The sequence below is a fragment of the Centropristis striata genome, chromosome 10 (assembly GCF_030273125.1).
Source record: "Centropristis striata isolate RG_2023a ecotype Rhode Island chromosome 10, C.striata_1.0, whole genome shotgun sequence".
Lineage (NCBI taxonomy): Eukaryota > Metazoa > Chordata > Actinopteri > Perciformes > Serranidae > Centropristis > Centropristis striata.
In genome coordinates this window covers 30,036,012-30,054,099 of record NC_081526.1, presented here as the reverse complement: position 1 = coordinate 30,054,099, position 18,088 = coordinate 30,036,012, and the positions used below count along the sequence as shown (strand labels likewise).

The window sequence follows — 18,088 nt, the reverse complement described above, 5'->3', positions numbered from 1 at the left end:
CATTTTCTTTGTGGCTCAGTATGGCCCTGCCCCTTCCAGACAAAATCCATAATTTCTATTTGATGGTGCAGTCAAGCTGGGCTTTCTGGAGGACACTGCCTGAAATTGATGCGTCTCATTTCAGGTCTACTGAGGACGCCAATTACCCTTTGGAAACTCTTTGAGGATGCTGGTGCAACATTCACTTTCTATCCTTTCTGTGTTGTTTCTGTCTTGCGCTCTATCCTTTTCCTTGGATTTCCTGCCCTACTAGTCTCAGTCTAAATAATCCTTTCTGCTTCTACTGTATACTCCCCTGCTTCTTGTTTTCCTCTGCTGTCACTCTGACTGTAATGCATGTTTGTGCATTTTTTTTGTTTCATCTAATCAGCAACCCCTGGGTCTAAAAAAGTTTGTTGTGTTTAAATATTAAAACAAACTTTCTACCGACATGACCAGTAAACTTTCAGCAACTTCTTGTTTTTTTTGACTGAAATGTGTGGCGTAGTTATAGATGATCATTACCGCTCCAGCTGAACAGAAATGATTAAAATACAACAACCATTCTGTAGGAAATGGCTCAGTTCGGCCAATATACCAATTGGATGGTTGAATTTGTTCCTGTTCGACCGAGATTTAATTGGCTGGCACTATGCTTTCTTATGTTTCTTAAGAAGTATGCCACTGTGTGCTCCACTAATTATCCAGTTTGTTATTGTTTAACGGTATGCTTTGAGTTGGTATTGAAAATTCTAAAAAGATCAAGTATGTAATATTTAAAATTAAGCTACATAGTTTGGATTTATTTAACAAAGGTTTATATTTTCTTAACGGCTGGCACCTTCTGTAAAGGTAGAGAAAATGACTGAAGCATAGTGTTGCACAACCTATAATATTAATACATACCCCACAGCAACAATCCTAGATATGATTTTCTTTCTCTGGCGAATTACTTCTGCCAACCAACATTTTCTTCGCAGTTTTTTTTGTTTTGGCCACAACCTATTGGCTGGTGTTTAGAGCAAGTTTTTTTTAACAGTAGAAGTCTGGCTACATAGAAATGGTGTAATATTTGCCTATTTGTTAACAAAATGATTAATGTACTGTGCTAAAATATACATTATTGCAAACCTTTTGCTATTCATGGCCATAACTATGCTGGAAGCAGACCTCCCATTGGAATCCACATTTTGGATAGTTATAGTCTATGAATCCACGCAAAAACCTGTTGTATTAACATAGTAAAGACTTATTATAGTATAACTCTGTATTACAAATATGTTAAAGTGTTAATTTATCAACAATTTCCACATCAAATGTAAAAATTGCATATAAACTATATTCTTAAATACAAACCCATAAAGAGTTTGATAACATAAAAAACTGAAGGTATTAGAAACATTTTTTTAAATACTTTGGAAATACTCAAAATATACTGGTGTCAAGAGCAGGTAAGAAAAGAAGCTGAACCTAGGAGTTTGGAGGATTTCCAGACTCCAATAGAACTGGCTAAAACCAGTATAAAAAATGTTCCTCCTTATCATTACTGCATCTTGCTGCAATAATAAAATCTTAACATAACAAAACTAAACATAACAAAGCAAAGTTAACCCTGAATAGGGCACTCATTGAAATACTTGCAAATTCCCAATTTCAACCCTAGAGAATATTGGAGGATATTACATACTGCCAGAATGTGGACTGTGGACTGTGTAAAAAAAACATATGGACCCGGGGGAGGGGCGTAATATTTTGAGGAAAAAGTTTACAAGATTAAAGTGGTGAATCTACGAGAAAAAATGTGCAGATTTATGAGATTTAAAGTGGTGAATCTGCAAGAAAAAATGCGTAGATTTATGAGATTTAAAGTGATGAATCTGCGAGAAAAAAGTTGCTTTTTTTCACTTTTTTCTCGTAAATCTATAACTTTTTTCGCGCAGATTTTCTTGAAATATTGTCATGGTGTCTAAGGCTGTGACGTAGCCTGATTTTTGCGGATTAGCTGGAAGAAATCCATGTGGTTCTACGACCAAACAGAGAGACATGGTGACCCCATTTTGATATCCACTGAAGTTACCAAATATAGTTCTTCACCCGATAAAGGGTTAAATCAATCAACTTACCAGTGAAACTTGTTTCATGGTGTCCCTCCAGGTTTTGTCAACAGTTGTGAAACGGCGTCCCTCCACAGGCATCTGAGTCATGATGTCTGGGGAGCTAAAAATGGGCTCCAGGTAGAGCCAAGTGGACTGCACCTTTAACCATTCGTCCAGGATCTCTTGGAGTAGCAGCAATTTGCCCTCCCATTCCCTAGAGAAGACAAGTACATGTCAGTAATATTATTAAGTTAGCAATAGCTGGGTTTGGGCGGTTCAGCAGGCATTTGTTAGTGTGTCTAACCAAGAAGATGTCTCATTCTGAAACTTTCCACCACAAACCATTGTTTTTTCTCTTTCTCTCTCTGGTTAAGATAATGTGAAGCCTATTTTGCAGTGCTCTCTCTCAATACTGGACCAATATCAAAAATGATCGCAGCACAAAGGTTTTTTATATTAAAGGTATTTATATTATGTTGCATGTATTCCCAGGTACTTCCTCCCTCTCATCTGTAGTTAGTAATATTAAAGAAAGCTGGGCTTAACTCTAGGACTAAATTGAGAAACAGTTTTTTTTTTTTTTATCCTCACTGTGGCATCATCCTCTCCCACCCACAAAGCTAGATAATGGCATTACAAAAGTTGTAATCATGTGATATTGCAAAAATGTTCACAAAAAAACTTGCTGCCAAATATGGCACAATACATTTTTAAATCTGCAGGGAATCCTGTATCAAACTGTGCCTGGCAGCAACATAATATTGCAACAATCTCACAAATTACAGGGTAGAGAAATCTTTTATCATTTGCTGAACTCAGAGGCAAATAAAAACTGAATAGTAATGCATGAATTATACAGTATGCTCAATTGGAATCGTTGTTTTTCAAGTTTCACAAAGAATATCTTCACTACAACTCTGAGACGGACAAACAGTTTGAGTCTGTAGCTTCAGATAGTTCATATGATATTTCTGTTTGTGTGTTCAAAAGCCAAATATTCATCAAACACAGCAATATCATCTTGCACAAACGGGAGATAATGTAAGTGCCAGAGTGGAAACACAATGAGGGGACATTACAGCCCAAGTGTGCCAGTGAAAGCCCTAGATTAACAAATAACAATGCTTAAAATGATCCTTGTTTAACTTGGACAATTTCAACTAGCCCTGACATGTGTCCTTACTTCATAACATTAGTGAAAAGCTTTTTCAAAAATGGAAAAAAGGCAAAATAATCCTCAAACAAATCTTCCTATCTCTTACCGTATCTCCACCTCGAATGGCTTAATGAAGGGTGAGCCCCTCATGGTTTGTGTCTTCACAATGTGATCATCCAACAGCATCTGCACTTCATCCACTGATGACAGGATGGAGGTACCGGTCTCTCGGTAAGCCAGGAGGCTAAATTCCATGTCACCCCATTCGCCTGCCATTTTCTCCATGGCCTTCTCTAGAGAGTACTCCTTGCTGGCTGCCTCGCTGATGCCCTCAAAGCTGCTCAGGTGCTGATCCAGATGCATGGATAGGAATTGAGCCACACAGGCGTTGTCATCAGTTGGCTGTAGGGAGATGCCAGCCACCTCTGACATGGCATCCCAGTGGCGGTCACGCAAGCCTGGGTTGCACAGTACCTATAAAGGAGGAATAATACAAAACAAAGGATTATACCAGGGGTGGGAAATTAATTTTCCTGAAGGGGCCACATGACCAATACCACGAAGGTTGTGGGCACCGGACCAAAACTCTGAACTAAATTCTGCTCAATATTAATTGAATTGCTTTATAAAATACAGTAAGTTATCTGTTTTTGAGCTGCTACTGATAAGAATACATGTTATGATAAGACTGTTGATGTGGAGTAAATCAAATATAGCAGTAAAAAGTAGTAAATACTCCAATCACTATATCACTTTTCCATCTATTTAAAACACAACTGTTAATGACCTTTGGTAAGGTTCCTATTGGTGTTTTGTATCATATAGCTTGTGATGCTTTTGTTTTGAAAAGGCACCGTCCAGTGTGAAACGAATGCTTTTATTTTGAAATGTAGTGACAGGAAATAACAAAATAATAAAAATGAACGGTAAATAATGAGTGTGTTGACGTAACCCACCTTCAAAATAAAAGCACTGCATTGATTTCTAATTTAACCTCACGCGGGCCGGATAAGGACAGCAAACAGGCCGGATGTGGGCCGTGCGCCACCCACTGCCCAGGTCTGGTTTATACTGTACTTGACAAGACTATAGGCTTATGGAAAGACCTTTCAGTTACACTATGATGAAAGTAATTTAAATTAAAAGGAACATACTTTGTTAATTTTAAGAGTTCATATTTGCAATGTGTGTTTCTACCAGAATTATTACATGTTTGAATGTTCAACAAATACATAAAAAATACATAATACTGTCTGTCTGAATATATCTTTATTCCCCCTCTGCCTGAAATGCTCTGCTTTAGCACCTGTCTCTTTTGGCCCCCCTCCGGAAAAAGTCCAGTGTGCTTCATTGGCTTGCAAGAAAATATGGCCTTTGTAAAGGTAGTTCTAAAGCCGTGGTTGGAGATACTCAGATGGTATGGTATGGTAGGACGGAGAGACGAATCTGAATGACTTGTTCCCATGTTTTCAGATCAAGGCAGCCCACAACAAAAAAAACTGACTGGTTTGTGTTATTTCACAATTGGAATTGCATTTACAGTTTGTTGGTTTAGGCACTCCTTATACCATACATCAGTGCTTGTGCACATACAAACTTTGTGAAGCACCGAAAAAGTGTGTTTTTTAAAAAGATGTCCTCTTTTAAGGTTATTTTGATGTCTTTAGATATAAAGTATTTCTGTTAGGGTCTTACCTGTACCAAAGGAATGTGCTCCTTAAACTCCTCCACCTTAGTCTTCATAGTGGTAGCAATGCTCAGGGCTTTGGGTACATCACTGAAGCCTTTCTCCAGCTTGTACAGAGTGCGCCAGTAGTTACCAACATCAGCTTCTACCTACATGGGTCAGGTTTTATATCACAAAGACACCAGAAAAAAAAAAGAACATGAATCAATAATTGTCAACTGAATTAATAGAAGAAAACATTATTTTATACCAAAAACAATGTACCGTGTCTCTATTTTTTAAAGATGAGGGGTGACAGAAAAAAGGTGAGGGAGAGGTATAAGTAAAGAAGAGTATTAAGACTAGAATGGATTAATAATTAATAATAAATTAAGTAATTAATTACATTGACAGTCTGCTTTCCATTTATTGTTTCAATGCATTAGCTTTATAACAGGCAGCTGACTGACTTCATTGGAACTGAGTAATCCTTCATTTTATTCGTTCCACCTGTGGAGTGCAGAAACACACTGCACTGTATTTTATCTCCTGGGTGATTTGAAATATGATTTTTTTCACTTTTAACTCATTTTCATCTAAAAATCCTATTTATCCATATTTTGTCCTTTTTCATATCCCCATCACCCGTGTTTCTCTTATAACTTGTCTTCATGTCCCTTTATCTCCTATATAAAGCTCTTTGATTTGCCTTGATTTTGCCATACAAAAACAACCTTTCTTTGTCTAGCAGCTGCTAAAAAAAGTCGAAAAGTGTTTCCTTGCTTTGACACATGAGTATAGACAGAAAAAGAGATGTCAATCAAACAGTGGGGGGCAGGACAGTGTGTTTGTGAATTTTTAATCACACGTACGTGTCTGTCTCTCACAAGTGATAGCACATTTCACATAAATGGACATAGCAAATTAAAGCAAAAAGATTGATATGTCATATGATTGGTTTATAAAATAGAGTTTGTTTGAAGACTGAAATTCATACATGTGTGTGTGTGTGTGTATGTGTGTGTGTGTTGTGTGTGTGTGTGTGTGTGTGTGTGTGTGTGTGTGTAACAGCGTGCAAGAGAGGCAGCTTTTTAAATCCTGTAGTGTTATTGTGAAATAAACCTGAATAGCTGAAAGTTTTAGAGGAATAGAGAGAGAGAGCCATCAGAGCTTTCAAAGAGTACAGAACTTCAAACAAAGTATTATCCTCAGATTCCTGTTACTGCTGACAATCACTATTTATCTATAGGCACACTCACCCAACATGAGTGCACCAACTCTAATAGAATGCCCTAATTGCAGAACAGCTTTAACCTCCTTTACACACCCTGGCATCCATGCAGTGAAGCTAACCCCTTTTACAACATCAAAACTTTGTGAAGCATAAATAACCCCTGGAACATTCCAGTACACACAGTTCAGGACTTATGGTGGCAATATAAGCAGCACTGAAGCTATAATGAAGATAAAAGATGCCCATCCTAATTGTTAAGTGCTGGACGCTTAAATAATTTAAACGTTTACATAATGTCCAACAAAGGAATTTCCAAATTCTTGTACCTTGTCTGGGTTCACACCAGAGAGCGGCCCATTGAGCCACTGGTCATACTGGTTCAGGAAATCAGTGGATGTCTCATAGAGGCGCAGGAAGGGTGTGAGCTTGTCCTGGATCTTCTTACGCAGTGGGTACTGGGAAACAGACCAGCCAAAGGCTTCCTCTTCTAGATTGAATTCATTTATCTTTTCGAAGTAGCAGAAAGGTTGAAAGAGAGGGACAGATGAAAGCACAGAGGGTAAAAAGAAATAAACAAAGACATATAAGGAAAAGATAGATGGATAAAAAAGAGGACTGTTAATCTTTGGATGAAAAAAACCCAAATAAAACCTCTTACAACTCCTGGGATTTTGTTGTTTTTACAGCAAATGCTGCCCTCTACAGGTGAAACATTTGAAAAAACATACTTCAAATACAATGCAATATTCTACAATGAGTATAACTATATTACTATAACTATGTTGAGAGTTAACCCCCTTTTTCTCTCCTATAGTTTAAGCAAATCCCCATGTACCTTTTCCATGGCCAACTCCAGTTTTGCATTGAGGGCCTTGGCCTTCTCCAGGTACTTGCTGAGATCTGCAGGGTCACCAAAGGAGGCAAAAACCTCCACCTGTACACTGTAGCTCTCCAGTTCTTCCAGAAAGTGATCACGGCACAACTGGAATGCACATACAGAAATGCCCTTTGTTTTCTAGCAATAACATTTTTACAGTTCTAATGCTAAACATCCAGATCCCAGCAAACAGATCAATAATTTGATTAATAGAGTAGACATACAGACCTGAAGGCTGTTTTGATATTGTTCTGTCTTTTTAGAAATGATCTGTTTGTGTTCCTTAAAGATGGATGGCATACGCTTAAGCCACTGGATGGTCTGTGAGTTGCGTTCCATTTCCAACGGTGAGAGATCGACAAAGTCCATCAACAAACACATTTGAATGTTGGAGTCTGACACTCTTTGCTCCAAAAGTGGCATGTCACTGGTCTCCATCTTATTCATGAAGGCCTGAATGGGAGGGCAGGGCAACAAAAATACTGATACAGTACTACTGATTTTAATGTGTAATGTCATGCCTAACTACTCTCTGGACAGAAACGTAAGGGAAAGTTGTACACAGTTTGTTTTAGTTACCGTAAGCTCCATCAGTTTATGGGTGTCAGTTGGGGTGCTCAATGCCTTTTCTGCAATCTTCTCAAATTCATTACAGAGCCTGTGTGAGGAAGAGTATTCATTCAGTGACATATGCGAAGGGTTTTACAGACTTACAAGTTCCTTATGGCACAGCTTGGAGCTAAGAGAGACCACTGGGATAGAAGCTAAGACAGCAGCAAATACTGGATCTAAAGAAAGAGGATTCTCTTTGACTGGCACAATGTTTAGTTCGATGCACCAGAGTGGCCAACTAAGGCCTGAACTCTGAAACTTCTCTGTGCTCATTTCAGCTGTATTTGTCAAACAGATATATGGTATTTGTCAAACAACTGTCTGTTACAGTTCAAAGTTGCCCCCTCCTCCCAAGCTCAACAACACCCCCTGACCACAGTGCTCACCAGTGGGTATAAGCCATGCTTACATCCATGGAGAAGTTTTGTCCGGTTGGTATGCCTCCCTATGTTTGTGTTTTTGGGCGGCTGTGGCTCAGATGGTAGAGTTGGTTGGCCCCTAACCGAAGGGTTGGTGGTTTGATCCCTGACCGTCGCAGCCTACATGTCGAAGTATCCTTGAGCAAGATACTGAACCCCAAATTGCTCCCGATGCTGTGTTCATCTGTGTGTGAAGAATTCCCAGTGGTGGCAGGTGGGACCGTTTAGGGTAGCCTCTGCCACCAGTATGAATGTGTGTGTGAAAGGGTGAATGAGCGCAGTCTGTGGTGTAAAGCGCTTTGAGTGGTCGCAAATCGACTAGAAAAGCGATATATAAGTGTAGGTCCATTTACCATTTTTTTGCCGATGTGTTCGCCATTTTTTGTAGCTTTTTCTCGGATTTGTGCTTACAATATGGCACCTGGTCGCAGTATTTATTTAGAGAGATACTGCACACTGTGGCCAGGGGCTACACACAAGACTGATACACAGAAATCTTCTGAATACACCAAAACAAAAAAAACAAAAAACAAAAAAAAACAGGCAGAGTGCAGGTTCAACACACACTGGGGGAAAATTCTTCTCATTATGCCTTTAATCCCTGTTAACTTTTTTCAAACTTGCTTCAGCTACATTTGGAATTTTTGCATGGGTGTTGAGAGAAAAAAATGAAAATGGAGAACCAACTTACTTCTTGTTGATTTCCTGATGATCCTGAAGCATCTGAGCAACCAGTTTCTGCTGAAGCTCCTGAGCACGCTTGACGAGAGAGTGGATAAGCTTATGGGACTGAACCTCAAACATGCCGAGGCGTACCACCTAAAGCCCAAAGTATAGGTCAGTAACACAATCGACATCATTTAAGAAATGACTACCAAATAGTTACGACAATTGCATAGATTGTTGTAGTCACAAAAAACATCAAGATTTAAAGAATTTTGTTTTTGAGATTCTCAGACTGCTTAGATATCAGGATTTATGAGACAGCATTTGAAGCGTAACAGTTTTTAGACTTCCACCTTGCTGATCAAATACCTTGCATGATGTGTACTCCATCCTGTCAGCGAGCTGCTGGTAGTGTACCACCTCAGCCATTATTTCCTTGAAGGAGTGCTGCTCACTGAGGAAGTGCTCCACATCCTCCTCTGCCTGCCTGGACACCAGTGTGGCGTATTTGTCATATTCATGGATATACTCCTTAGGCTTGACACACTCAGCCCAGAACACACGACGCACCTCCTCCTGCTGGGCCTCAAGGATCTCTGGCAGGATGATTGGCTTTAGGGTGCTTACAGACTGAAGGCACAAAGGACAGTATAAACCCAGGCAGAAAACTACATTTTGCAATGCCATGATTAGCTATTGTGTCTGTAAAATATAGATAACATGACTGCAGAAAAAAACAACCATTGTCAAAAGGTGAGATTATACAATTTGTTCTATATAATTACTGAGGCAATGCTGATATTACGTTTTTGTTGTTTTAGAGAGGTATTGATTCAACTTCATGATCATTCTGGAGGCTACAGTTTGTGAAGGGTACTGTGCTATAAAGGCAGGTGTTTCTATTATTCTGTCCACCCCATTTATATCAAAAAGTAAACGACCTGTCCATGATCATCCTCCAAAATGCTCATGAAGGTCATTCACTCGATAACAGATCATTATGATTTTTCTCACTCACACACACACACACACACACACACATTTTTCTTACCAATTCTTGGTAGAGTTTGGTTTCCACATGAGGTACCATGCTGATAGACCTGAGCATGAGCTCATAGACGTTAATGAGGGCTTCCTCATACAATTTGAGTTCGGGTTCAAACTTGATCTCTCTGTCCTCCAGGATCAGATGCAGCACAAAGCCTGGGTGCTCATGGGCTCGCTCTGACCGCTAAAATGGTGGAGAGTAAAACCAAAACATGGCAGAAAAAGAGATTTTAGTGTCTTCCTGTTTATGATGTATTGTATACCATATATTGGCATGATGTTTTTAAGCTTTCTCCTACCGGGTCCTGGGAGATTAGGTGTGTATAGTCCCTTATGGAGTCTAGTGCAAGGTTCTGCAGCTGGGAGGTCATGAGTGCAGCCGCACAGTTGAAGAAAGACTGCAGTTTGTTTCTGCAGACAGGTAACAGCTTGGTCCTGCACCCCTTGTAGAAAATGTCCTGTACTTGGGGAACCCAACTATTGTAGAAAACAGAAAAAACAAATTAAATTCAGGCGATGTGCTTTGATGCATTCAATACTCTACTCTACTAAAATTTTGTATACACTAACAAAAAGTTATTACTCCAAATAATCACTTATAACCAACTAGAAGTATTAATTTTGCTGTGTCCTGGATGTTTCTTTGTGTTACCCTTTGGGTATGAACCTACGAAAATAGTGGAAACCCTGAACAAACACAAATATCATAAGGTGAAAGGCAAATATGATAAATATCCTTCCAAAACTAAAGTTAATATGGGGTTTGATTTCACTTTTGTTGAGCCAAGGAGGAGGGGCCAAGTTTCAATGTTTATTAATTAATTAAGTGATAATTCCTGCATGGTATGCCTTTTATGATACCAATAGGGAATCAGGGGCAGAATAAACCACTGTAATAAGTGGCTTGTTGGTTTGCAGGTTGAGTATTGTTACACTGTCTCTTTGAACAAAATTATGATAATTTATTCACAGGACTAGTGTTGCTAATCCGCACTAATCAATGCTCCTTCTCATAAAGAAGCTAAGTCAGCTCAGTGCACCAATATCTCTGATCTCCTGAACTGCCCACAGTGTACAAGACACAGCTCAAGCTGCAGTGTATTTTCAAAAAAGTAAAAGGATTTTATATTAAAACTTGTATGCTGATACACAGTTGGCTCTGTATTTGTTGAAAAGGTAAGCAACCAAAAATAAATGTACTGTTTTTACCAAAGCAACATAATGTTGGCTCAGCACAGCATCACATTTAAAAAAATATTAAATGTAATATTGATACTCAAATCTATGATTGACCAAAACATTTGGAGGTTGTTAAGGACACATGTTGGCTGATGTAATAGCTTCCTGTGCTTCCTATAAAACAGACATATTTTATGGATGGCAACCTGAATATGTCTTTGTTCACAGCTGATAATTATGAACCCCCACTGTATCAATTTTGAAATTGCTATTGCTCTTCAAAGATGATATTAATGTGGACTCACTTTTCAAGGAGGATGCCTCTGGCATTATCAACATGTCTGGTGACAGTTTGCTGAAACTCTCTGAGCTCCATGGACTCCTCTCTGCTGTGGAACTCCTCTACATCTATCAGACGAAGATTTCTGCAAGCAGGTCATTAAAGAGTGTGAGATGGATGCAAACACAGATCTACTAAAGCAATTTGGAAAATATAGCAGCGCCTTTTGATAAGCATTGTCAAATCTAAGATAGTCCATCTGACAACATTTTCTGTCTATGTACGTTGTCTCAAAGCAGCCAGAATTGTTCACAAAAACTTGAGGGCTAGTAAATACTATAGAAAGTTTGAAAAACAGTCCCCAGAATTCTTAGAAACCAGGAAAAACATTTCTCATCAAAACAAGAAAGAGTTATACGAGGTATAATGCAATGTTTATCGTTTGCTGTGGAAATTACAGTTGTAACGATTTGACTAATCGATTTGTTGGTTGACAAAAAAGTATTCAGCAACTATTTTGAAAATCCATTTATCATTAAAGCTTTTGAGTAAAAAAAGATGCTTATTCATTCTCCAAAATACGGAGATTTCCTGTATTTCCCTGTTTTATATCATGTTAAACTGAATGACTTTGGGTTTTGGACTGAAAAAACAAGACATTTAAAGACATCACCTTGGACTTTGAGAAACTGGAATGGACATCTAAAACTCTTTTCTGACATTTTATAGATCAAACAGTTAATCGATTAATAAAAAGTATAATCAGCTGATGAATTGCTATTGGAAATAATCATTTCTGCCCTAATGAATATGTTGTCCAATTGCTGTAATAACATTAGCATAAAAATATACCCATAATTTCCATGTTTGATGTAGAGAATCTCGTATCACATTTAATAATGCAACTACGTGGTCAAGGTAAGTTTATTTCAATTAACAGCATTTTTTTAAAAGGATCATTTTGATTTTAGAGTTATATTACATGGCAAAAGTAAATGAACCTAAGTTGCAGTTCTCACAAAAGTAAATAAAAATGTATCATAGCATACTTACTTGTAAGAGGAATGCCAAAGGTACAGCACCTGCAGCATAGTGGGATTGATAGAGTAAAGCTTATCTCTGATCCTCTTCCGAGCTTGAAGAAAAGCTTTGTTCCATGGTTTTGGCAATACCGCCAATCTGACAGTGAAAGATAACACAGGGACTGTAAAGAGAGATTTTTTTCCCTCCCACAAAATATACAAATTATATCTCTTAAGCCTTCCAGTGACTGCTTCGTCAAACTCAGGTTTTCCTTGTACAAAGAAATCTCTATGTGGCCTAACCATGGGAGCCATGCTAAACAGTTTCAGTAAGTAAAGGCACTTCATACTTCTCTGAAGAGAAACATGCAACATTTTCACGTGCTGCTGACTTACTCAAGTCTGTAAGGGGGCAGATCTTTCACTTTATCCTCTTCATTTTCCTTTGGATCTCTGAATGTATACTTTACTGCAATCACAATAGAAATGTATTAAAACAAACAATATCTTAATACCACATTCTTGTCCATTATAGTCACCAAAATTTTTTGCACAATACTGTTTAAATAGAGCAGGGGTGGGCAACCTTTACTAACTAAAGAGCCCCTGTTGGCCCAAAAAAAAAAAATCGGGGAATGGAGCCGCAAACCTTATATTGAGCCTAAAATAAAAATGAACAGCCTAATAAGTCTAAATTAGCCTGCCAACATTATTAATAGTCATATTGAGCATTTATTAATATGATTTTCAAAACTAGTCTATCTCAGGGAACTCAAAACTAAACTCAAAGTTGGCAAAATTTAAAGGTTAAGGTGCCGGGCTGGAGACTTTCGTAAGCTATGAAGCACATTTTAGTTGACTTAAATGTCAAAACTTTTTTAATATGCTGTAAAAAGGCTATACAATTTTACAATAGAGGAATACAAATAGCTTTTGGTCTACACAATTGATAAATGAACATTTTAATGTATAAATATGTATATCATTTCTATTGTCTCAGCCACGGGGAGCCCCTGCAGGCGGCCTAAAGAGCCACATGAGGCTCTGGAGCCACAGGTTGGCCACCCCTGAAATAGAGCACTGCAGGGATAATGTACATTTGGTCCAATCTGTTCAAAAACAAAACCCATTGATTCCAGGGAAAAAGGTGCAAAGCTGTAACTAATTTTCAGGTTTTAGGACTTATTCCTGCAGCACTCTATAGCACTACTTAAATGTTTTAATAATGATAATAATGAGTGTAATGAATTAGATACAGATTGTTGTCTTGACGCTGTGCAGGTAATCCTCCTTAATTTCCTCAACCAGCTGCTCCAGTGTTGTGGTCAGACTCAACAGGTGGCTGGGTACCAGTTGCTTAATGTTCTCCAGGCAAGAGTTTTCCAGAGGAGACACATTCTCCAGGTCTATTCCATTCTGGATGTAGTAGTTATATCTCTGACAGGACAGAATTTTACAAACCATTCTCAGTAACGACATTTTAAACAAATCATGCCTGACATTAATTGTACTTATTAGGAGGAGTGCTGATTACTGAGTCATGGAATAATATCTACATCCAGGTGCCTCATTGGAAGTAAAGCTTCATTTTCCATGCTGTGAACTTCAGCTTAAGTCAGTTTCAGTGTTCACTGATTTATGTGTCAGTTGTACCACTGCAGATAAAAATAATGATTCTAAAAAGAACCCAATGACAATACGTATACATAGTCTTACTGCCTGGTCTAAGTACAAGTCATAATTTCAAACCCTATACATTAAAAAAAGACTCTAGGAAACAAACATACCTAGCAACTGCATCCACTGAGACCGACAAAATAAAACAACGATTCAAAGACTACCATATCAAGTGTCATGAAAAGATTATGTAAAAGAATGATGGACACAGTGTATTCTTTTTGGGGACTGTTAAAATAATTGATTATTTTCTATATTGGTAAATGGTTTTATGCTTTATTTCTGCTTCTCTGTGGTCTGTCTCTGTTCTCTGTGAGTGACGCAGGTCACTATCAAAGGTCAAACCTTGACTGTAATAAATATCTCTATGCATTTATATTAAGTCAGACAATATGATTTGATACATTGATTGTGTTTGTGTGTTAATATTGATGTAGAAAACTATGATTACTTTAATTACATATATTCCATTTGCTTAAACTGATTAAGATTCTATAAATCACAAAGAATGACATCCAGATATATTGATACACAGTTTTTGCTGTGTGTGTGTATGTGCATTTGTGAGTGTGTGTGTGTGTGTATGTACGTTCGTGAGTGTGTGTGTGTGTGTGTGTGTGTGTATGTGTGTCTGGAGAGGGGAGACCGCAGAAGGCCGAATGAAAATCCCGTGTGAGAATCTCTGTAAGTCATAACAAGGAAAAATGTTTGTGCTAACAAGTTTGTTAGCAGGCCACAAGGCTTTGTTATGGGAAGCAGTGATTGTATTGCCCAGGTGGCCTGATGTGTGACGGTATGAAAGAAGACTGGCGAATGAGCGGATCAAGAAGGCGGGACTTCCTGGAAGAAATCGACCAGCATGTTTTGTAAACAAATGTTAGTATTTTAATGGGTTCCAGGGAGGGAGTCGTGGTTCAGACTTCACGAACTGAAACACGTCTGTTTGTATTCAGGGACATGAGTTAATTTTGAACCCGGAGATCTCTGTAAAGTGCACATTTTTTGACGTATTGTAATAAAACTTTTGTTAAACTGAGAAACTTGGACGTTCTCCAGCTCTTCATTTCCCCATCAAAGAATGCGCAGAAAAATGGTGAGGTTTTTTCTGTTGGTGACAGATTTTTTCTGTCGGTGACACATTATCAATTTTCAAGGTTTCCTCATGCAATTTTTCTAACAGGACATACACAACAAAAGAGTATCTGTGACATGAATATCAACTTCGAATTGCATTTTTACCATTTCACGATTATTCTCGTCAGTAGATTTGGAAGAGCCACACAATGGAGAGTTACCATCCTCTTCCTCCTTCGGACTAAAAAGAAAAAGAAGGGCACAATGGGAGTCACAGAAACCACTTCTATTATTATAAAGAGTATTTCCTGTCCTTAGCAGTGTAATGTTGACTCTATCTCATGTTGAGATGAATAAATACATACATCAAAGTGTCAAAGGGTTACTCACCATATGAATCTAACCAGAGTTTCACGAAGTTTCCTACGCTTAGTGAGTTGTGCGAGGTAGCTGCTGCGATGCTTGGAGGTCCCATGGATCTGCACTGTCTTTCTTCTCTGCAGCAGGTCCTGACCTCTGCCATAACTTTGAGTAGGTCTACTGTCTGCTTCTTCATTCAGCCCATCTCCTGCAGCACACGCAGGGCAAACAGTTTGAACAGAATTACCATAATCCTTATATAAATACAACAGTGCCTAAGAATATGAGATCATAACTCTGATGTTTGACAATTGGCATGACGCCAATATCTTTTATCTGACTGAAAATTATACCAACTCAAAAAAACTTTGAACACTGAACTCACTTTTCACGGCTGCTTCAGTTCCTTGATGTTTCTGCTTGAGTGGGGGATATGGAGAAAATAGAGATTTTGTATCCATCCACGGATGTTTCCTATTGACCTACAGCAGTGGTTGAATTAGTGTTCAGATCCCTTACTCATTCCACACTGTGGAATTATTCAACTCCAAGTAAAAGTCTGCAGGGGTTTCATTTTCTCAAGGTAGGGCTAATTTTAACTACTTATTATACTGTTATGAGGTTTAAAAGAAAAGAAAAAAAGATGTCTAACCACTTTAAATTTATCGTGTTTTTACGTTAAATCTCAACATGAGAAGTAATTAGATGGCAGCAAAATGTAGTGGAGCAAGAAGTTTAAACTTACATAAAATGGAAAGACAAAATTTCACAAGTACAACACTTGAGTAAATGTATGAAGAAGTCGAATGTTACTTAACTATAGTTACATCCCACCACTAACACTGAGTAAAAGTTAGTTTACCATTAGATTGGTTTCATTTGACAGAAGTAATTTGAGAAGCAACTAGTAAGATGGGAATGTAAAAGTAACATATTGTCACACTGTTAAAATAATCACCTAAGTCATTTTTTTGTCCAATTTTTTTGTTGTTGCCTAAATCATCTCCTCATGACACCAGCCACCTATGGTAAAATCGCCTACATCCTCAGTTGATCAGATCATGTGATTTTACCCCTTTAAGATCATCACTTCTTCAGCAAAGAAGAGCTAGAGGGAGATTGTTTAGTTATCAGTTTAGTTTATCAGTGTTTTATTGTTGACACTAACATTGGTAACACTTTACTCTAAGGTGTCTACATTAGAGTGACATGAGCGTGTCATAAACACGCCTGACATGGGACATGCTTCATGAACATTAATGACACTTTGAAGTAACATTAATGCTCACCATTCTTGTCATGTCATGTTTCTGACAGGCTTGTGTGACTCTTATGTAGACACCTTCAAAATAAAGTGTTACCATATCTTGCTTAAGTCACAAAGGCATGTTCAAAAAATTCAAAAAAAGTCATTTATTTCTCTTAAGTTACATAATTTACACAAAGTGTTATTACTATGGCAACAGCCATCTTTTGTTACATCCTTTTTGAGTGAAATGATCAATATATGTCATATGTTACACTTTTGGTGAAGTTTTTTTGTGTTTCCTGCAAAACTTGAAAAAATTAGTTAGGCGATTATTTTAACAGGGTGACGACATGACACTAACTTTAAAAAATATATATATTTTTATCGAGTGACCACATTCGACTATACAATAACTAAAAATGTAAGCTTAGAGTCGTAACCTGTTAAGCTATCATAGTTTGAAGTTAACTAACGTTAACAGTCGAAAGTTAAAAGTTCGAGCGTTAAACACTAACAGACATTTTTCAACCTCACGTTAGGTAACAGCAATGCACTTTGTGTTCTCTAAACTTACCCCTGGATGATTTGGTGGTGATGAACCTAAGATATCAGTAATATTTGTTTTCTTTGTGGCTGAATTCATGTTGGTAACATTACGATACTTGTGCAAAGTAACCAGAAGCTCTTTACCGCAACACTTGTGCCGTTGCTAGGTTCGTTGCTAAGGAAGCAACCGTGAACTCGCGAGATTACATTGACTCTTCAGCACCAACGGGAGTTGCAGATATTTTTAACTTTACGCAGTTAATTTACGTATACGGTATAAATACAACGCTTTGTTAATTAATAGTAGCACAGCGTAAGCAGTACCTTGATATTGACAAATTTCTGTTGATATTTTATCAAGCAATGTAACGTTAACTCTATGAAGCCTTGGGCTATTTTATCCACTTTTGAATCCTTTTCACCCTGCCTGTATACACCACTTAAAGATGTTTAAATGCCATGTTGGTCGATTTTTTTCCAGCACAACCACCTATATGACCTGATAATTTTTCATCCTGATTTACTGGGTCAACAGTTTGAACCCAAAAGCAAAAACAACATAAAATGTGATTTTGAATCTTTTTTAAAAAACTTCCAAAACACTATCTGCTCAATAAAGATTTTGAAATGTTGCAAATGTGAACACATGTTGCAAATATAACATATAAGAGGGTTACACCCAGTTCTATATTTTATACAAAATATATTTGACCTTGTCTCCAGTTTTGCTTGGTATATCATCATCAAACTAAGTTTGTTTTGATGATTTAAACGAGTTTAGAGCCAGTTCTTTAGATGTGAATTCATGGTAGGGCTTGTGCTTTGTTTTTACATCTGGATTTCATGAAGAAGTAATGCTTTGGTGCTTTTAGTGACTCCAGAGGGTTAACTTCCACGGTAAGCTTCTGTCATGACTTGAGTTCCACTCACTAGCTAACTAATACTGAGC

The 18,088-nt window shown here is 37.8% G+C and overlaps 1 protein-coding gene across 3 annotated transcripts in view; it reads right to left on the bottom strand.

Annotated features, from left to right (window-relative positions):
- dnah7 (dynein, axonemal, heavy chain 7) overlaps positions 1 to 17,286 on the bottom strand; it is a 94,709-nt gene extending 77,423 nt beyond the window's left edge. Inside the window, exons 1-19 of one of the 3 annotated variants that reach the window (XM_059343646.1) lie at positions 17,168 to 17,286; positions 15,730 to 15,826; positions 15,375 to 15,552; positions 15,150 to 15,225; positions 13,490 to 13,670; positions 12,630 to 12,702; positions 12,265 to 12,390; positions 11,237 to 11,356; positions 10,052 to 10,229; positions 9,757 to 9,936; positions 9,075 to 9,335; positions 8,731 to 8,858; positions 7,588 to 7,666; positions 7,237 to 7,461; positions 6,967 to 7,113; positions 6,458 to 6,637; positions 4,927 to 5,067; positions 3,338 to 3,705; positions 2,103 to 2,289 (exon numbers count right to left, since the gene is read on the bottom strand). In XM_059343646.1, the coding sequence (XP_059199629.1) occupies positions 2,103 to 2,289; positions 3,338 to 3,705; positions 4,927 to 5,067; positions 6,458 to 6,637; positions 6,967 to 7,113; positions 7,237 to 7,461; positions 7,588 to 7,666; positions 8,731 to 8,858; positions 9,075 to 9,335; positions 9,757 to 9,936; positions 10,052 to 10,229; positions 11,237 to 11,356; positions 12,265 to 12,390; positions 12,630 to 12,702; positions 13,490 to 13,670; positions 15,150 to 15,225; positions 15,375 to 15,552; positions 15,730 to 15,826; positions 17,168 to 17,236 (2,994 nt within the window). In that variant the 5' untranslated portion in view covers positions 17,237 to 17,286. The remainder of the gene's footprint in view (positions 1 to 2,102; positions 2,290 to 3,337; positions 3,706 to 4,926; positions 5,068 to 6,457; positions 6,638 to 6,966; positions 7,114 to 7,236; positions 7,462 to 7,587; positions 7,667 to 8,730; positions 8,859 to 9,074; positions 9,336 to 9,756; positions 9,937 to 10,051; positions 10,230 to 11,236; positions 11,357 to 12,264; positions 12,391 to 12,629; positions 12,703 to 13,489; positions 13,671 to 15,149; positions 15,226 to 15,374; positions 15,553 to 15,729; positions 15,827 to 17,167) is intronic. The other 2 variants (XM_059343647.1, XM_059343648.1) reach the window with 2 other exon arrangements.
- Positions 17,287 to 18,088: the final 802 nt, after the last annotated feature.